Source organism: Prionailurus viverrinus, chromosome B3, assembly GCF_022837055.1.
Source record: "Prionailurus viverrinus isolate Anna chromosome B3, UM_Priviv_1.0, whole genome shotgun sequence".
In the NCBI taxonomy this organism is placed as follows: Eukaryota; Metazoa; Chordata; class Mammalia; order Carnivora; family Felidae; genus Prionailurus; species Prionailurus viverrinus.
Genome location: NC_062566.1, coordinates 93225986 through 93247377, shown reverse-complemented (window position 1 = coordinate 93247377; position 21392 = coordinate 93225986). Strand labels below are relative to the sequence as shown.

At 39.2% G+C, this 21392-nt stretch overlaps 1 protein-coding gene across 4 annotated transcripts in view; it reads left to right on the top strand.

Moving 5' to 3' along the window:
• The window catches only part of POLE2 (DNA polymerase epsilon 2, accessory subunit), a 31510-nt gene that overhangs the window by 1902 nt on the left and 8216 nt on the right, over positions 1 to 21392 (top strand). For 3 of the 4 annotated variants that reach the window (XM_047861348.1, XM_047861350.1, XM_047861351.1), the window contains exons 2-15: positions 1988 to 2088; positions 3001 to 3076; positions 6190 to 6267; positions 6399 to 6492; positions 10225 to 10299; positions 13165 to 13248; positions 13857 to 13913; positions 14336 to 14384; positions 15486 to 15558; positions 18265 to 18437; positions 19298 to 19387; positions 19563 to 19617; positions 20408 to 20467; positions 20555 to 20632. In XM_047861348.1, coding sequence (XP_047717304.1) covers positions 1988 to 2088; positions 3001 to 3076; positions 6190 to 6267; positions 6399 to 6492; positions 10225 to 10299; positions 13165 to 13248; positions 13857 to 13913; positions 14336 to 14384; positions 15486 to 15558; positions 18265 to 18437; positions 19298 to 19387; positions 19563 to 19617; positions 20408 to 20467; positions 20555 to 20632 — 1143 coding nt within the window. The remainder of the gene's footprint in view (positions 1 to 1987; positions 2089 to 3000; positions 3077 to 6189; positions 6268 to 6398; positions 6493 to 10224; positions 10300 to 13164; positions 13249 to 13856; positions 13914 to 14335; positions 14385 to 15485; positions 15559 to 18264; positions 18438 to 19297; positions 19388 to 19562; positions 19618 to 20407; positions 20468 to 20554; positions 20633 to 21392) is intronic. The other variant, XM_047861349.1, reaches the window with a different exon arrangement.

Here is a 21392-nt window from a genome sequence, read left to right as displayed (position 1 = left end):
CTCTGTCTCAAAAATAAATAAACATTAAAAAAAAAATTAAAAAAAAAATAAAGTAAAACAGCACACACTAACTCACGTTTTCTGTGGGTCAGGAATTCAGGTAGGCGTAGCTGGGTCCTCAGCTTCAGGGCCTCTCAGTCTCTCATCTCAAAGGTCATTTGGGCGAGATTTGCTTCCAAGCTCATTCAGTGGTTGGCAAGATTCAGTTCCTCCAGAACTATTAGACTTGGGGCCTCAGTCTTTGCTGCCTGTTGGCCGAAGGCTACCCTCAGTTCTTTGCCATGTGGTCCTCTCCAGTATAGCAGCTTAATTCATCAAAGCCAGCAAGAGAGAGTTTTGTGACGTCTTGTTGCTTTAAAATTTTTTCTTTTAAAACTGCAATACAGTAAAATGTTCCATTACTTTTACCATATTCTGTTGTTAGAAGCAAGTTACGAGGTCCAGCCCATACTCAAGGGGAAGGGTTGCACATGGATGTGAATACCAGGAGGCCTGGATTATTAGGGGTTGTCTTAGAAGTCTTTCTACCATGGATATTAAATAATTCAGTTATTTAATTTCAACTTTAAAAAGATCCCAGGAAAGTAGCGCTCTGATAATGTACAACAAGGTAACTACTGTAGAGTTAAAGAAGTCCATCATTAAGGAAGTGATTGGAGCTGACTGTTCAAGATGACTTCACTAGATGAAGAAAAGAGTGGGGAGAAATGACCATATAAAGTCTCTGAGGCAGGAGAGCACTGAGGGAGCCTAACAAGATTTGGCAGGGGCCAGGTCCTCTATAGGTCTATAGGCTTTGAGCTATCCTAAGAGCTGTCCCAATTCACCCAAAATGTGTGTGACTTTAGGGACTTAGTCATTAAATATCTAATGGATCACCTTCAAATTTGTTTGGCATTCTGCCAAAGGATGGCATGGTTCCAGTTTTCAAGGACCAATTTACCTATGATAAATTGGAGAGGTAATACCCACACATGAAACAATCAATAAGCAACCCAAGATAAAAACAATTAGTGGGGTGACTATAACAATAACATTGATGTGAAGTGTGAAGTTGTGTGCTACAAACACAGAATGGCATGCAATTAGCTAATTGTTTAGACAGTGTTCATTCTGAGCCCTCTTGGCATTTAAATCAGGGATTCATGCAGATTTTTTTTTTCTTTTTAAAGTTCAGCTGTAATGAGTTCTTTTGGAGTCATGGGGGGGATTCATGTGATTTCAATATGAACATTGCTTCTATGACTAGTCATATATCATAATTTTTTCTAGTCTAATTTTTAAATTTTAAAATGGAAAACAATGATGAAATTACTAGAATTTAAGCAAATGCATTATCAAGTTAATAAATATATGCTTAAGTGTCTGCTGTGTTCAGGACATTGAAGCAAATGAAGTCTTCCTTAAATCTAAGGAGATAAAAAAAATGTAAGGTGATAAATAGTACAAAGCTAATGTGATGTATCAGACCTGAGATGTATAGGAATTTTAACAATTCAGAAGGAAGGGGAGATTGCAGCAGAGAGAGCTGGCCTAGGAAGCCGCCTTTTTTTTTTTTTTTAAGTTTATTTATTTTTGAGAGAGAAAGAGAGCAGGGGAGGAACAGAAAGAGAGGGAGAGAGAGAATCCCAAGCAGGCTCCACGCTGTCAGCGCAGAGCCTGATCTGGGGGTCAGTTTCACAAACTGTGAGATCATGACCTGAGCCAGAATCAAGAGCTGGACCCTTAACCAACTGAGCCACTCAGGCACCCCAAGCCTAGGAAGCATTCTTAAAAGAAGGATGTGATTTGGGGCTTTAAGAATGGTTTTGTTGGCAGGGGACAGAAGGAAGAATTTGTTCAGAAAGGGCAGGAGAGATGAGCACCGCTTGCAGAGAGGAGTGAGTAGATCTTAATTTCAGTGCTAGATTGATAAGTGCCAGTTTTTGGCATCAAACTTGTAGCCTCAATTACCAATGACATGCCTCATCTTTTCTTTCCTTCTCAGTGAAGCTGTTAAGTACCTCACAGAAGCTCTTACACCTGTCAGTGAAATAGAACTTGAAGATGCACTGGAAAAGATCATTGATGCAGTTGAAAAGCAACCCTGTAAGTAACATTTTCCGATAGCTCTTAAATCATTTCTAGAGTTCTGTTTCCTCAGTTAGATTTATGGATTTAAGTGGAAGCTGAAGATTCCCTATTAAAATTTTCCTGCGTTATGAGACACATGCATGGTAGGTAGCACTTCTTCCCAAGGGGTAACCTCTAGTTCTGTTGGAACTCAGGACATTCCCCCCCCCCCCCCCCCAGGCTGTTAAAATTCTTCCCACTGATGGAGCTGTGTTACTGCCAGCTTTCCAGCACTTGACTCCTGATTTTGATCTAGTCCTCATGGTCACTTTTGTCTCTCTGTGTGCTTTCTACTTTGTCTTACTTAGATTCAGTACTCCTAAAAGTTTGGGGAAAACAAAGAGTTGAAGCTGAAGTCGGACGCTTAACCAACTGAGCCACCCAGGCACCCATTCCCCCTTTTAAGATATGAGCATATAAACAACAATCTATCCATAAGGACATCTAATCTAATGAAATAATGCTTGTAAAGTCCTGAGCATAGTGTCACGTTTTACTAAGGGCTTAATAAGTGGTTGCTGTTCTAATTGTTACTATCATGCCTATGGAAACATAGCAATTGTGATAGAAAGTTATACTAATGTAACCTTCTTAATCCTAGGAGTTTACAGAAGTGTTTGCATAACTGAATTTGTTAGTAAACAGTATTTAGAAAAGTAAGGTATTTGACTTGTATTATGATACCACAAGTGTCTTTGGGTGTAGAAGATTTAAGGTTTTTGAGATACGGCTTTTGTTATTGTTTTGACCTAACCCTTTGTCATAAGAACTAGGTAATGAGAATCTCAGGGTTGGTGTTTGCAGATTATTTTTAAGAAAAAAGCTACCTGTGGAAATAAGTAATTTTTTTGTCTGTTTCTAAAATTTGACTTTAAATTCTCTTTTCAGTGTCATCAAACATGATTGAACGATCTGTAGTGGAAGCAGCAGTCCAGGAATGCAGTCAGTCTGTAGATGAAACTATGTATGTGGATAAAATGAACTCTTCCCCCCCTGCCGGAGATGCTATGAATCTTATTTTAAATTATTTTCTTGGGGAAATAATTAGTGGTCAGCATTTGTACAGTGGTTATTTCTTCGTATTTCTTTTTAATTGATAGTTTGCATTATAAACCTCATTAAATGACTCATCTTTACTATTTTTTCCCTAAGATTTGAGATTAGAGTCTTGTTTATGCCATTACCAACTTTTGCCACTACCCATCTGATCTGACTTTATATTCTGCATGCTACTCCTGGATTGAATTGAATATTTAGACATATACTTTGCTTTTGCTCTTAGGAAAGTGCTGCATCCAGAAGAGTTCAGCGACTTATGTTGGGTCACATGGTGAAGAGCAAAGAGGGTGGAACCTTAGTTTTTTGATTCTTGCCACTAAGTCATGCTATTAGAGCTGATAAATTCATATGGCAGTAATTTTTCTGGGTTTTATTTCCAAGCGTCCATCTTTCCTTTCCTCTTTTGATGTTTATTGAGAGAGAAGGAGAGAGAGAGTGGGGGAGGGGAAGAGAGATGGGGACAGAGTTCCTGAAGTGGGCTCTGTGCTGACAGTAGAGAGTCCGATGAGGGGCTCAAACTCACAAACTTCAAGATCACAACCAGAGCCAAAGTCGGTCGCTTAACTGACTGAACCACAAACGAGCCCGTGCCCTCCCTTTCCTCTTTTGAATATGACTTCTTTCTAGATTCACAGGGTTTAACTGGGAGGAAAACAACTGGGGAAATGGACAGAGTAATAACTTTAACAGTTTTTTCCTCTTTGGGGCAATGGAGATCATTGAAAAGAGTCGTTACCATAGTAGAGCTGCTAAGAACAAAGAAAACTGAAGAATTTTAATTTTAACTTTGCAAACTCATTATTTAAGATACTCGGGTATCTTAAGATACCCATCAACAGAAATCCAAAATGATTTCTGTATGGAAATCACTGTATGGAAGTGTAAGGATTATAATCATAAAATAAGCATTGAGTTAACTGTTGTTTCTGTCTAGCCCTTTATATGCCACAGTTAGCCAATGTGGAGGTCCAGTGGGACTAAAAGGTAAACAGTCTTTGCAATTTCAGTTGTCAGAAAGTTACTAATTATCACAGAAGAGAGGCTTTCATTTTTATAGATGAAGAGGTGGCGTGACAAGCCCAGTAACCTGTCAAGAGCGATCTGCTAGAAAATAGCAGCACTGTACCTGGAATCTAGGTTTTCTTCACGTCCACCCGTTCTAGGCTGCTCTACGCTAGGTACTGCCACCAATGCAGCAAGAACGTTTTTGACCATATTCAATCTGGTAGATTAACATAAAATTTTAGGGAAGGTTTTTTTAGGTTGGACTGTTTCTACAATAGTGCCGTCAGTTTTTTTAAAACCTCTTTCAAATGTGGTTATGTTATTAACACTGAAAGGAAGTTATTTTGTTGAATTTCCTTCTCTAACACTGTGTCAAGAATATGCCAGTATTGGGGGGGGGGCTCTTTTTCTATGTTATACCTGGTTCCTGGGACACTTTTGCATAACACTGCATAATTTTGGATTAGAAAATTGTTGGAAATGATATTCTTTAATATTATAGCTCATAAAAGTAGTACCCATGGGGAGAGACTTCTTTTAAGACGTAACTATTTTATACGTACATGTTCTTTTTCAACAGATGACATTCTTAATTACAAGTTAACTTGATTAGCCATTTACAACAACGTGGATAGAACTAGAGGGTATTATGCTAAGTGAAATTAGTCAAAGAAAGACAAATATATGACTTCATTTATATGTGAGATTTAAGACATAAAATAGATGAACATGAGGGAAGGGAAGCAAAAATAATGTAAAAACAGGGAGGGGGACAAAACATAAGAGACACTTAAATATAGAGAACAAACTGAGGGTTGCTGGAGGGGCTGTAGGTGGGGGGTGGGCTAAATGGGTAAGGGGCACTAAGGAAGACACTTGTTGGGATGAGCACTGGGTGTTATACATAGGGGATGAATCACTGGATTCTACTCCTGAAATCATTATTTTACCATATGCTAACTGACTTGGATGTAAATTAAAAAATAAATAAAGATGTTTTGAAAAAGAACGAAAGCAAAAGAAAGAGATTTGGAAATCAAAGAAAACTAAAAAAAAAAAAAAAGAAAGAAAGAAAAAGAAGTTAACTTGATTAGGGGCGCCTGGAGAGCTCAGTTGGTTCAGCATTCTGACTCTAGATTTTGGCTCAGGTCATGGTCCTGGGGTCGTGGAATTGAGCCCGAGTGGGGCTCTGCACTAAGCTTGGAGCCTGCTTAAGATTCATATTCTCTTTTTTCTCTCTCTCTTCACTCACTGTCCCCCTCTCCCCCACTCTCCCTCTGTATCCCTCCCCCACTTGTGTGTGCTCTTGTGCTCTCTCTCTCTCAAAATTTAAAAAAAAGTTAACTTGGGGCGCCTGGGTGGCGCAGTCGGTCAAGCGTCCGACTTCAGCCAGGTCACGATCTTGCGGTCCGTGAGTTCGAGCCCCGCGTCAGGCTCTGGGCTGATGGCTCGGAGCCTGGAGCCTGTTTCCAATTCTGTGTCTCCCTCTCTCTCTGCCCCTCCCCCGTTCATGCTCTGTCTCTCTCTGTCCCAAAAATAAACGTTGAAAAAAAAAATTAAAAAAAAAAAAAAAGTTAACTTGATTTTTTTTCTTGAGAGTATTGGCAATGCTTTCTTGTCTCTGAAAGGAAAATTTTACCCCCATATTATGACACTATAAGAAATTGTGGGGGTGCCTGGGTGTCTCAGTTGGTTGAGCATCCAGCTCTTGGTGCCGGCTCAGGTCATGATCTCATAGTTCGTGGGATCGAGCCCCATGTCGGGCTCTGCACTGACACTGTGGAGCCTGCTTGGGATTCTCTCTCTCCCCCTCTCTCTCTCTGCTCCTCCCCCACTCTCTCACTCGCTTTCTCTCTCAAACTTAATAAATAAAAAAAAAAGAAATTGTGTATATGACCTGTGGAAAGTGTATTTAATTTATATGCCATAAGATTGTAATACAAGTTTTTGTGCTCACCTAGAATTCGTATGTGTTAGTAAATCAGATCTGTGTTTTTGTGGGATGTTTTTCAGGGAACATATTTTCAATATCATAGGAGCATTTGATATTCCACGCTTTGTGTACAGTTCAGAAAGAAAAAAATTTCTCCCGTAAGTATATTGATTTTAAGCTAATTTCAGATGGACATTTCTTTCAGAAGGCATACAGCCCATGATTCATTTTTGGCCTACCTTTGTGTACTGTGATAGTTATAAATAAGCATTCCTTTTTTTTTTTCTAGTCTATTAATGACCAACCACCCTGCACCAAATTTATTTGGGACAGCAAGAGATAAAGCAGAGCTGTTTCGTGAACGATATACTATTTTGCACCAGGTAAGCTGAGGGTAGAAAATGAGACTGTTTAAGATTAGGTAACACTCAGAGTTAATTTAAAGGATGGAATTTTGCGGTCCAAAGCTTATTCAATAGACTGTCATTGGCCTGTGTTTGAGACCAGATGGAGGATACAATTAACAATTAACAACTGTGATGATAAAAATAGCTAACATTTATTACCGGATTTTAACATGCTGAGCACTGTGTCCAGTATGTTACAGACATTACTTACCTCATTTAATCATCACAACCTCAGTGTAGGTATAAAAGCTATTATCCTCATTTTACAGATGAGGAAACTGAGACCTAGATAAATTTAGGAAATTTACCAAAGATCACATATAGTAAGTACAGACCGGATTTGAACCCAGTTCGTCTGACTCTGGAGTCTGGCCTTTACCTACTACACTATGCTAGCTTTGTGCAGTTTACAGTCTATGAAGTTAAAGACATTTGCACAAACAAGATATAAAGTAGAGTTTTATGTGCTGTAAAAGAGATATAAACAGAATGTATTCATTGGGAAAATCAGGGCCTTGGTTGCTTTGATCTTGTGAAACGGGGAAAAGGTAGTGGTAACAGTGTGAACAAAGACACAGCAAAGGGAAAGAGTGAACTCTGCAGGAAATGATAAGCAGTGGGTCCATTTTTGTGTGTAGAGGAAAGCTCGTGGAGAAGAGTAGCATGGGACTGGTTTGGAAAGGCAAGCGGGAGCCAGGTGGTCAGAGCGCTGTGGATGCCACTCTTGGCGTTTGGGACTCTGTTTTCTTGGTACAAGGAGCCTTGGAATACCAGAGAGACTCCATCACAGCTGGGTTTTTTGAGCCCTTCTCTACCAGCAGATTTGGGGATGGGTTAAAAATATGAGAGAAGGGGCGCCTGGGTGGCTCAGTCGGTTAAGCATCCGACTTCAGCTTGGGTCATGATCTCACAGTTCGTGAGTTTGAGCCGTGTGTCAGGCTCTGTGCTGACAGCTCAGAACCTGGAGCCTGCTTCACATCCTGTGTTTCCTTCTCTCTCTCTGCCCCTCCCTTGCTCATGCTCTGTTTCTCTCTCTCAAAAAGAAATAAACATTGGGGCGCCTGGGTGGCGCAGTTGGTTAAGCGTCCAACTTCGGCCAGGTCACGATCTCGCGGTCTGTGAGTTCGAGCCCCGCGTCGGGCTCTGGGCTGATGGCTCAGAGCCTGGAGCCTGTTTCCGATTCTGTGTCTCCCTCTCTCTCTGCCCCTCCCCTGTTCATGCTCTGTCTCTCTCTGTCCCAAAAATAAACGTTGAAAAAAAAAATTAAAAAAAAAAAAAAGAAATAAACATTAAAAATAAAACAACAACAAAGAATGGAAGAGAAGCCTTAGAGGAGTCTGTTATTAGTCTTGCCATAAATGATAGCTGGGGGGAAGGAAGTGGCAACGGTTGTAGACAGGGGACCGCACTGAAGCAGTGGAAGCCATCATTCATGGTGACAGAGTGGATGTGAAGGGGAAGGCAGAGAGTAAAGACTCAGAGATGATTAAGGTTTTGAGTCAGAGAGTAGGACAGTAGAATAATATGGTAACAGATAAGAAAAAGGGAATGTTTGGGGAAGATGATTCAGATGACACAGGTACTGTCTTAAACATTTTTGAATTAAGGTTGTCAGTGGGAAATCAGGCGAAAAGTACATATAGAGCTAAAGAAAGAGATGTGGGAAGACAGATTTAGGGGGCATCTGCCCAGAGGAGTGGATGGAACTGCAGGGATGGGTGAGACCCTATGGGGTGGTGGGGAAAGAAGGGAAGAAAGGAGAATGTGGGGGCCAGGCCAGGGTGGTGGTATACGGGAGAAGGTTTTAAGGACAGGATGGTCAGTGCGAGTAAGCTCTGAAAAAGGATGAAGAGGGTGAACCCTGAGGATGCCTGTGCTCTCCTTCCATCACCTGCGCTGCGTAATGTTGCCAGATCAGTCTTCCTTGATGTGTAGCTCTGATATTGTCATGATTTTGCACAGTCTTTCAAGGAGGTTTACTGCCTATTAAATTAAATACAAACTATATATACTTAGTGTTTGAGATCTTCCATCGCACCTTTTTGGCCAAAACCTCTACTTTTCCTCTAATCGTACCATACTAGAGCCAAAAATGAAACAAACTATTGTTCATTTCTTCTCCTTCTTCTGTAACTTTGCTTTTATTCTTCACTCTCTGGGCTGCTCTTCCCTTCCCACTTTTCTCTGCTATTGAAACCCTCCTAACCTTCTCAAATTCCTCCTCTTTTCTGAAACTCTTCTTGATGAGTCGGATGCAATCTCCTTCTGCCTTAAAGCACTGACTATGTCAGTCTGTCTTGTGCATCATTTACTGGAGTTGGCCCTGCCTTGCCTTCGGGGTGCTTATCCCCATCATGAGATGCTCCTTGTGTATTTCCCCTGCCACACTTGCTTGGCACAATGCTGTTCACACAGAAGATGCCCAAGTAAATACCACATTTCTTTTTTCTTTCTTTTTAAAAATTAGATTTTAAAGCCTATTATATTATTTTGGGTGCGTCACGTAACCCTTCTGAGCCTCATTTTTTCTTATCTGTGAAATGAAAGCGTTGCATTTTCGTCCATTCACATTTTTATCACAATTATCTTCCTATAAGCAAATCTGATGTTATTTTTATCCTATTTCAATATCTTTGTTTTCTATTGTCTACCAGATAAATTTCCTGACTTAGCATGTAAAGTCGGTATCGTCAGGGCTCTTTTATTGGAGGTTACAGAAATTCAAACTGACTAAAACAGAAAGAGGCATTTATTGACTTGTGGAGAGGTCTGGAGGTCCACCAGTTTCAAGCATGGCTGGATCCAGGATATCCCACGTCTTGAGGCATCTACCTGTCTCCATCTCTTGGCAATTTTATAAAAATTGATTTTACTTTCAAACAGGTTCTCCCTACGAGATGACAGAGGCCCCTAGTAGCCTCAGCTGCACTTGGAGAAAGTTCCTCTCTTCTGGTAGTTCTAGCAAAGGTCTCTTAGTGGCTCTTAGCTTGAGCCTGGACCATTCACTGGCCAAGAGGTGGGGTACTTATTCACTAGGCCTATTTATAGAAGGGGGAAGAGACACCAGCCTTGCCTAAACCACATGGACCACAGTGGGGCAGGGGATATGGTTCCCCAAATAGAGGCTCCAGCTAATCTCTTGCCCTGTCTGACATTCTGCTTTGTGTACCTCAGATTCCAACTATACTACACTTTGCGTCACTTCCCAAACACTCCTTTACTCTTGTAAGTCTTTCTTGTGACACGTCCCGTCCTCTGCCTGAAATGTCTTGTCTCAGCCTCATATGGTTTCTCACTAGCAAAGTCTTACTTATCACTTAGGATCTCGTTAAATGCCCCCTTTTGCCTGGGGTCCTTCGTAGTATGGTGGCCCTCTACTTTCCTGTCTCACAAACCCCTGTGCTTTGAGGGTGACCCTTGGTTTGTTGTCTTCATACATACTTTGTATTGACACTCAGTCCAGAGTGTGCTGCTGGCAGCTATACGATAGAGCTTTTCTTTAAAAAAAAATTCTTTGAAATAATTTTTTTATTTTCCAAATTACACTTCTAGGTATTTGTATATTAAAACATGTGGGCTTTCAAATTTATTGAGAATAGGCAATCTTAACATTCATTTAAGGACAAGATTTTGTCAGAGTACTGTTTTAGTGAATTTTAGTTTAAAATGTCTGATTCAGTAATTCATGTGAATTTGTCTTTTTTATAGAGGACACACAGACATGAATTATTTACTCCTCCAGTGATAGGTTCTCATCCTGATGAAACCGGAAGCAAATTCCAGGTTAGTTATTTAGGAGGCATAAGTGTACAAGTTAAATATTTATTGCTTAATTCTTACTTATTGAAATTTAAATGAGAATGGACCGCTGGTAACTGTTTAGCTAGCTAATTGACCTGTGCATTCTCACTGTTGAGAAAGACCATTGTCTGTGTCCTGGGCCCTGCAAATCTCTAATAGAAGCTACCACTTCCTTCTTTGGGACAGGCCCTGAGACACCTGGCTGGCTTGGTCGGTTAAGTGTTCGACTCTTGATCTCAGCTCAGGTCTTGATCTCAGGGTCATGAGTTCAAGCCCTGCATTGGGGTCTGCACTGGGTATGAAGCTTACTTAAAAAAAAAAACAAACAGCGGGGAGGGAAGGCCCTGAGACTACGGTAACCCCCAGACCGTCTCTGGCCACCAACACAGATCCCTGGTCCTTCTGGTCCATTTGCTGGATAAGACTCTGGCTTTCTGACCAACTCTCAACGTTACCCTTCCTGCTCTCACTCAAAACTCCAAAATCCTGGTCCTTGTCCAGCCCACACACTTACTCGTCTAAAATGTGCTTTGTCCGTTGGAGTAAAAAGTTTACTTAAGGCACTAAGGAAATAACATTTATAGGATAAATGAGACAGCACAGACAGGCCACAGGGTTGCTGGGGCCTGAGGAAGAGGTGGGAGGGAGAACGTTTTCTGTCACATGGGCTCCTTCCACTTTTGTACTCCTATGCCCTTGGTTTACTTGTTCCAGCCACACACCTAGTCACTGTCAGCCCGGCTGTGGCTTTATTCCTCTCTTAGCACACAGAGTCCTGCCGGGAGACAGTCCTTTGCTACTTCTAGGCCCTGCCAGTTCTCTGAGGTTCCGTATAGGTTCTGAAGAGGCCCAGCCTCTTTCAAGGGTCATTACATTCTCTGCCATGACAGATCAGAAGTCATGATGGTGAGTAGTCTGACACTAAAATATAACACTACACAATGCACAAATTAAGGTTCGATGGTAGCAACATAGGAGAAAACATTTATAGTGTTTGACAGTTTCTGCTTTTAACTTTTACGAGAGAAAAAATTGTATTCACTTTTGGAAATTGACATTACTTATATTTCCCTACCAAAGACCATCTATGTGTTTTCTTATATATATTAGGTTTCCTGTGGCAACTTAGTTGCCCACAGCCCAGAAGCATTATTTCTCCTCTCCTTTTTCCCAAACTAACTTTAAGACTTAGCTAAATTATTTGGGAGACCTGGGTGGCTCAGTTGGTTAAGTGTCTGACTTTGGCTCAGGTCATGATCTCACAGTTTGTGAGTTTGAGCCCTGCATCAGGCTTTGTCCTGATAGCTTACAGCCTGGAGCCTGCTTCAGATTCTGTGTCCCCCTTTCTCTCTGCCCCTCCCTCACTCACACTCTGTCTCTCTCTCTCTCAAAAATAAATAGACATTAAAAAAAATGTTATGGGTTAATGTGATTATATCTGACTTTATTTTTCCTTCTCTATATTTTTAAAATTTTTGAGTAGTAAACAGGCAGTATTTGTAATAAAAAAAATTTTACAGACAAAAAGAAGCTTCACTTGGTAATTCTTGTAAGAATGAAACATTATACACCCTTTCATTCAGCAATTCTGTTTCTGGAATTTGTAGAAGTATGTGCAACAGTTATACCCATGCACTAGGCCAAGAGAGGTGCAAGAAACATTAAGCACTGTTTTTACCAACAGAAAACTGAGCACCTTATGTGTCCTTTAATAGGAACTTGGTAACATAAATTTTTGTATATGTACTGTACATATCTATATCCATTAAAAAGAATGAAGTATATCTATGCATAGTTAAATAAAACGATTTCTAAGAGATATTAAATTTAAAAAGTTAAGTTGTATAATATTAGTAATAATATGGTTTAATCTTTGCAAATAAAACAAAAACTGTATGTGTTTAGAAATGGCATATGTATTAACATATATGTAAGATTGTGTATTGAAAAGCATCAGAAAGGATTTTTTAAAATGGTGCCCCAATTGTTACTACCTTTAACTTAAAGATAAAAATATAATGGTCAGATTGAGGATGTAAATAAATAATAATGACAACCTTTTGAAATGCTAGTATAACTTTTTAAATAGCCTACTAATTTGCAAGATGTATTGACCAAATAAATAAAATTTATATTCTTTTCTATATTTTAAAGGTAAATGTACTTATCATTATTCAGAATACAGTAGTCCCTCTTTATCCAAGGGTGATATGTTCCAAGACCCCCAGTGGATGCTTCAAAGCACAGATAGTACCAAAACCTGTATATACTATGTTTTTTCCTCTATGTACATACCTGTGATAAAGCTTAATTTATAAATTAGGCACAGTGAGAGATTAACAACAGTAATAATAAAATAAAACAATTATAACAATATACTATAATAAAAATTATGTGAATGTGGTCTCTCTGTCAAAATATCTTACTGTACTATACTCACCTTTCTTATGATGATGTGAGATGATAAAATGGCTACATGATGAGATGGGAGGTGAATGATGTAAACATGACATAGCTTTAGACTACTATTGACCTTCTGGTGATTCATCAGAAGGAAGACCATCTGCTTCCAGACCATGGTTGACAGAGGGTAACTGAAATTATGAAAAGCAAAACTGGATAAGGCGGAACCTCCTGTAATATGAGATGAGACTTCATTGCTAAGAGCCTGAGTTGGTATTTTAGCTTTTTATAGGATAAATTATATCTGAGTTTTATCTGATTTTCTACTCTAAAGTAGGTGAAAATACTGAAGTGTGCACTAAAAATTCACTTATTTATAAAAAAAGTAGTTTCTTCAAAGGACAAATTTTCAACCTTTAAGAATTTATTTTGTCTCATTTTAAGCTTAAAACGGTAGAAACCCTATTGGGCAGTACAACCAAAATTGGAGATGTGATTGTTCTTGGAATGATAACCCAGTTAAAAGAGGTAAGTTAAACTTAATAAGCATCAAACTGTTTTCAGCCTTTGGACTGATGAAATGTCAGTTCCATATAGCATTTCTGCAGAGGGTACAGGGATGTATTCTTCATTGAAGGCTCCTGCCTCAGTTACCAAGTAGCCTTTGCATCTGCATTTGGTTTCCTGAGTAGACATCAGGGAGTGTCTTTGACAGGCCGCCAGTTTGCATAGCCTGAAATTAGTCCTCAGTGACCTCTGCTGGAACTGAGAGTACGGAGTTTCTAACAAGCAAGGCTGCAGACCACATCCTGCTCCCTCAGAGAAGGACACTGTTGGCTCTCTTAGGTGGAGGCACCTGGTGAGGCCCATACGGCCACCACCGAGCATCCCTCTTGCCGTCTCTTGATCTGCAGAGGTCATTCTCCATGTCCCTCTTAGGAGTCTCAGTCTCCATCAAGTGATTAATCTGAGGCTACCAGACTAGCAAATGGAAACACGTGGGCCAGGAATTGCTAGTTTTGAGAAATCCACTGTACTCTACTGTATTCTGTTGTCAAAGTTGTCAGTATTTTAATTATTTTGTCAGAGTATCCATTTTTACATAAATGTGGACATATTTCTTTTAACTTTTTTAGGGAAAATTTTTTCTGGAAGATCCTACGGGAACCGTACAACTGGATATTAGTAAAGCTATATCCTTTATATATTTTTTAAAATTATGTTATATGAGTTGGGGATATTGATTACACATCATTCTTAAGTTAACCTATTTGGTTTCCTATTGTAACTTACGTATGATGATGATGCAGGAATTGAGACATAATTCTAGCCAGAGACAAAAGAAACTGTAATTCTCCCTTATTTGGAGAATCCAAACAAGTCAGTGAGGAAGTTTATACCATGCTAAGAATGATCTATACTGACATTATTACCAAGCTACATCTTAGAATGGGGAAATTTAAACCTAAAAATTTTTAAGCTATGATCTACTCACAGTTTCAAATGTGAAGTCTTTGAATTTATTAGTCAGAAGTCCTTTGAGCCCAGAATTCATGTTGACTTTATCACCACCTCAAGCATAGAAATAGAATTATTTTCCTCAACTGCTGTATACCAGTTCCATAGTGGTTTATACACAGAGTCATGCTTTGTCTTAGCAGAAGGTAAGTCAGTATACCTTTTGCTGTCCTCCTCATCGTTCTACAGTAAAACCATTTCTACATTGGTTAAAAAGTATTAACATGATATCATTTGGGAGAACATTGTTTATAAGAGCATCCTTTTTTTTTTTTAATTTTTTTTTTTCAACGTTTATTTATTTTTGGGACAGAGAGAGACAGAGCATGAACGGGGGAGGGGCAGAGAGAGAGGGAGACACAGAATCGGAAACAGGCTCCAGGCTCTGAGCCATCAGCCCTGAGCCTGACGCGGGGCTCGAACTCACGGACCGCGAGATCGTGACCTGGCTGAAGTCGGACGCTCAACGGACTGCGCCACCCAGGCGCCCCTTTTTTTTTTTTTAATTTTTTTTTTTCAACGTTTATTTATTTTTGGGACAGAGAGAGACAGAGCATGAACGGGGGAGGGGCAGAGAGAGAGGGAGACACAGAATCGGAAACAGGCTCCAGGCTCTGAGCCATCAGCCCAGAGCCCGACGCGGGGCTCGAACTCACAGACCGCGAGATTGTGACCTGGCTGAAGTCGGACGCTTAACCGACTGTGCCACCCAGGCGCCCCAATAAGAGCATACTTTTGACAACATTAAAAAACTCAGACTGGTGATGGGCCTGGGGTTTCTTTTTGGGGTGATAAAAATATTTTGAAATTAGTGGTGATGGTTATACAACTTGCGAATATACTAAAAACCACTGAATTGTATACCTTAAAGGGTGAAGTGTAAGGATATGTGAATGATGTCTTAATAAAATTGAAATAAAACCCAAACAAACCAGATTTTACTTAGGGTCATAAAGTGAGACATTTCCTAATCTTTGTACCTCATGTCTCCGTACTCTAACATGTATTGTGAAATTAAAAAGTGAAAAGTTTTACTTCTGAGTCTGTTTCTGTTTCATGACTTTTTAAAAATATAGAACTGAGACTACCTTTGGATCTGTAGCTAGGTGGGACTGGCAACCTCTGTAGTTAGTTGACAGAAGATGAGACAGCAACTTAGCATTACTGCTTTGTCTTCCATAACTTTCTTCCTTTCAGATAAGAAGAATTGGACAAATGAAAGTGACTTGTTACTTATCTTTTTTCAGGCTGGTTTGAAGATCAGGTGTTTCATGTCAATGCCTTCGGATTTCCACCCACTGAACCCTCTAGTACTACTAGGTATAAAATGTTTGGCTGAAGCCCTACAGGAATCTCATAATACTGGCAGTAGTGGTTTTAAGAGTGTGTATCATTTGTCGGTTACTCAGGCTTTGTGTCAGAATGCAAAGAGTAATAGAAAGAGTTGGAAGACTGGGTTATATGTGCATCTGAAAACTAGCACGTTGATTCCTGGTTAGTTGTATTCGTATCTCCCTACCTTGGCTTTTATGGGCACGTGTTCCAGTCTTCCTGTCTCGCTTATCTATGGGGTTGATTAGAAGTTCAACTGAGGTAAGAGATAGGAAGACACTTAGAAGAATATAATTTTCATGTTAATATAAAGCCTTATTTTTCTACTAATGATTAAAAGTTACAAGAGGCAGGGGCACCTGGGTGGTTCAGTCAACTAAGTGGCTGATTTCAGCTCAGATTATGATCTCGCAGTCGTGGGTTCGAGCCCCATATTGGGTTCTGCTGACAGCTCAGAGCCTGGAGCCTGCTTCAGATTCTGTGTCTCCCTCTCTCTCTGCCCCTCCCCCGCTCATACTCTGTCTCTCTGTCTCTCTCAAAAATAAATAAACATAAAAAAAAAAGGTTACAAGAGGCAGATGGAAAAGCTCTTTAATGTAAGCAAAAGCATCATAATGTTAGAGCCATTCCAAAAGGACCTTCTCTGAGAAGAGGGAGTTCCCTGTCACTCGGGGTTTTTGTTTTTTGTTTTTTGTTTTTTAATTTTTTTAATGTTTATTTATTTTTGAAGGAGAGCGGGACAGAGTGTGAGCAGGGGAGCGGCAGAGAGAGAAGGAGACACAGAATCCAAAGTGGGCTCCAGGCTCTTAGCTGTCAGTACGGAACCTGATACGGGGCTCAAACTCACGAGCTGTGAGATCATGGCCTGAGCTGAAGTCGGATGCTTAACTGACTTGAGCCACCCAGGCACCCCTGTCACTCAGGTTTTTGAGCAGAGGCTAAACGATGGTGTAAAAGTTATAGCTGGTGGCCTGTGGGTTGAATGTAGTCTGAAGAGCTTTCTTTCTTTTTTTCCCCTTTGAGGTATTCCCCTTTGAGGTATCTTTTGTTTCCGTTGTTTAAAAATTAAGAGATTTCTCATAAAAGTCTAGATTTCTGAGTCGTCTTGAACAACCAGATCTGGCAACATGGTCCCTGAATTCTCCCCCAGCTATCACTCCACTGCAGTGATGGCGCTTTGGGCAGGACATGTCAGTGCACCCTAGCTCATACCTAGGAGGCCTCAGCTGGTTGCTGCTTCCTTATTCAGTGTTCCCTTCCTGAAGCCTGTGAACATTTGAGTTTGCCACCTTTGGGGGAATTAAAGTTGCCTCCTAATCTTGAGATTCTGTCTGTGGTGAAAGTGATTTCAAGAAGTGTAAGAATTAGGATTCTAGTCCTAGTATACCTGTACAAAATCAAGGTATACAGGCCACGTTTGCTGGCTGGAAGTTACCGTCAGGGCAACTTCTCTTCCTGTTGAGGTAACCTAGGGGAAAGTGCCGTTCATGCAAATGAGGACACAAGCCCTCATCAAACCAACTCACTTTTAAGTGAATGCGTTTAGTGCCAGTTTGTGGCTTTTTACAGCATGGTAGGTTTTCTTTGGGATATATTTAGAGCAAAATTTCTGTCGCTTTTGACATTTTATTTCCATACAGGCTTCAAAACTACTACTTTGGAATGAGAGGTATAATCAAGGAAGCTGGCCGTGAGCAGTAACCCTTCGGTTTCAGCCTCATACAGAGCCTGCCAGGCAGTGGAGACGATAGGGGGCAGTGCAGAGTAGTGCACGAAGCTCTGGCCCTGGCTCTCAGACAGGGTCTGAAACTGAGCACTTGCATCTGTTAACTGGGACGGGCCGCAGGCAAATCACTTAACCCTCCTGAACCTTGTTTTTTTCTCTTTTGTAAAATAAAGAAAATAAAATCTCCTCAAATGAGGTTTATTAAGGATTTAAGATTGTAATCTGAGATATGTTTATATATGTACATAATTTACTTAGGAACCACATCATCCATCCATCCATCCATCCATCCATCCATCCAAGGAGAGAGTTTCTTTTTATGTGTGACTATGCATGTTTATATCCTTTTTTTTTTTTGACATTAATAATGGACACATACATTGCTTTGTAACATCCAAATTTTTATAATTCTGCCATGTATGTTAGTCTCTGTAGACCTCCTTAATCCCTTAGAACAAATTTCTAAACATGGAATTGTTCGGTTAAATGGTTAGTACTTATTTTGAGCACTTTTATTAGATATTGTTTAAATCAAATGTGCATTCCTCCTACTTTCAATTACATAGGAAGTTTAATGTTTGCTTTAGTCGGTTTTAAAAGACACAGAAACAGCCTATTAAGTATTTATTCACTGCTTCTGTTTTTCTTATTTTAGGGCATTTAAATAAACTTATTTGCTTTTTAAGTGCTACAAATAGTACATTTTCATGGCACTATTTACACTGATGGGAAAGTAACCTCATTAGGTAGAAAGAAACTAAATTTGTAAAATTATTAGAAAAACATCTCCAACATGGGGCTGGCTCAGTCAGTAGAGCACGTGACTCTTGATCTCGAGGTTGTGGGTTTGAGCTCCATGCTGGGTGTAGAGATTACTTAAAAATAAAATCTTTAAGAAAAAGAAAGAAAGAAAAACATCTCCAACAGAATATAGGATAGAAGCTAATAATTATGTCATAATTACCTAGGGCATACTATGGAAATATTAATTTTTTTGGAGGGCCTTCTAATACATCTGTGAAGACTTCTGCAAAACTAAAGCAACTAGAAGAAGAGAATAAAGATGCCATATTTGTGTTTATATCTGACGTTTGGTTAGACCAAGGAGAAGTGTTGGGAAAACTTCACACCATGTTTTCTGGTGGGTGCCGTTCTTTTCTACCCTTTTAAACTGGAACGAGGGTTCATGTCTTAAAACTAAATTGTTACAAATGTATCTTTTTGAGTAGTCTATTTTCCTGTAAATGTTGCTTCAGCAGTGAGATATTTTAAATGAGCCCATCTTAAAAAACTTAAATTTTTACATTTGAAACATAATTGTGCATGCATATGTGTGTTCATGAGAGCTAAGAATTAGTCCTAAGTATAGCATAAGAATGGATAAGAGCTTGGGTTTGGAGTCTGACAGAACTGGGCTTATTTATTTATTTTTTTAATGTTTATTTATTTATTCATTTTGAGGATGGGGGGTAGAGAATCCCAAGCAGGCTCCACACTGTCAGTGCAGAGCCCAAGTCAGGGCTCTATCTCATGAACCTGGAGATCATAATCTGAGCTGAAACCAAGAATCATATATTCGACTGATTGAGCCACTCAGAACTGGGTTTAAATTGCAGCCTGATACCTTGGGCAGGTTACTTAATCTCTCTCTCAGTTTATAGGGATGTTGTGAGAATCAAGCTATTACAGGGCCTGGCATATAGTAAGTGTTCAATAAATGGGCAGTATTGTTACTATTGTTTAAAAATACTGGTTATTAAAATAAGGTATTATTAAACTAGTAAGTTTTTGTTATTAAAAACTCATGGTTAGGGGCTCCTGGCTGGCTCAGTCAGTGGAGCATGTGACTCTTGATCTCAGGGTTTTGAGTTCAAGTCCCATGTTGGGCCCAAAGTTTACTTAGGAAACAAAACAAACAAAAGAAAAACCTCATGGTTAAAGGGTTTTTAATCTGATTTCTAGACTATAAAAGTGATATTCATTTTATTCTCTTATTTTTAGGTTATTCACCAGCACCTCCAACCTGCTTTATTCTGTGTGGTAATTTTTCATCTGCACCATATGGAAAAAATCAAGTTCAAGCTTTGAAAGGTATTGAAGGTCTATTGAATAAATGTTTCTACATTTAGATAAATGAAATTGATAAGAAATGATCTATAATATTTTAATTTCATTTAAAAGACGTAGAGTTGTAGCTAAGCAAATATAATTTGACTTTTATGTGCATTAAATGCAAATTAAATTTAATGTCCCTTTTAAATTTTAGATTCCTTAAAAACTTTGGCAGACATAATATGTGAATATCCAAATATCCACCAAAGGTAATGATTTCTATTGCTATATTTTTAAAAGTTTTTTAAAAAACAAACAAAAAGTGAATTCTAAATTTTATATCCATGATTATTAAGAAATGAATGGAACAAAAGTTTGAGAAAATTAGTATGCTAAGAAAAAATTATCCTCACATCATGATAATGTATGTTATACTGTACTAGAGATTTATAGTGAAAAATATTGAAAAGGAAAGTGATACTTTCAACTATATTTTTAATTTCTTGGTGACAGTACTTTGTCTAGAGCTGTACTCTTCAATATGATGGTCACTAGGCACATGGTCTCTTTAAATTTAAATTATTTAGAGGTTCCTGGGTGGCTCAGTCAGTTAAGTGTCCAGACTCTTGATTTCGGCTCAGGTCATGATCTCACCACTGCGAGATTGAGCCCTGTGGTTCTGCGCTGGGGTGGAGCCTGCTTAAGTTTCTCTTTCCCTCTACCCCTCCCCCACTTTCTCTCTAGCACTCTCTCACTCTGTCTCTCAAAAAAAATTAAAGTTAAATTATTTAAAGTTAAATATAATTAAAAATTCACTCACACTAGCCACAGTTCAAGCACTCAATAACTGGACAGTGCACACAGAGACATTTCCATCACTGCAGAAAGGTCTGCTGGACAGTGGTAGTCTAGAGACTTAGTTCATTTATTAAAATGCATGAAATTTAAAAAATATTAAAAATTATTATTTAATTCAAGGCAGTAACTCGTCTTTACACTACTGGATAGTGTTGCAATAATTTTTTTTTTTTTAATGAATTATATTGAATTTTGCTACAGTAGTCGTTTTGTGTTTGTTCCTGGTCCAGAGGATCCTGGATTTGGTTCCATCTTACCAAGGTAAGTTGTGTGTAGATTTTTCTAACAGTTAAAAATATTTTGTGAAATTTAAAAATATATCCTATACCACATAAATTGTTTCTATAGGCCACCACTTGCTGAAAGCATCACTGATGAATTCAGACAAAGAGTACCATTTTCAATTTTTACTACCAATCCTTGCAGGTAAATATTACCATTTTGTGTTATGCTTTTTTCGTTTCATTTCAAACTAACTTGCTTCTTAAACTTTGTCTCCGAACTTTGACTACTATGAGGTAAATATAAAGCGAAAATTTCTCTTTATTTTAGGTTTCTCAAAACTTTAGAAATATTTTATCACTGGGCACCTGGATGGCACAGTCAGTTGAGCTTCTGACTTTGACTTAGGTCATGATCTCACGGTTTGTGGGTTCGAGCCCCACATCGGGCTCTCTGCTGTCAGGGACGAGCCTGCTCGGGATTCTCTCTCCTTTTCTCTCTCTGCCCCTCCCTGACTCATGCTTTCTCTCTCAAAATAAATAAATAAACTTAAAAAAAAATAAAATTAAAAATATTTTATCACTATTGAATTCACTGATAATGAATTTAGAAGCTGAAAAACAGATGGAGATTTAAAAATCGATATTCTCATTACACATCCTTTAAGAAAAGCTACAATGGAAGAGGGAAACAGATTATGTGTTACTGCACATGCCACTTACTATAGTCAGAGGTTACAGTCCTTGGTTCTCTCTTTTCTGCCTGCATTCATTCCTTTGGTGACCTTAGCTACTCCCAAAGCTCTCAGTGCCATCTGTGTATTGACAACTCCCACATTTACATCTTCAGCTCAAACCTTTCTCCCAGACTCCAGACTTATGCATCCAGATGCCTGCTCATCATCCCCCGTGTATGTCTAGTAGACAACCTCACACTGAGCTGCTCATCTACTTCCCACCCGTCA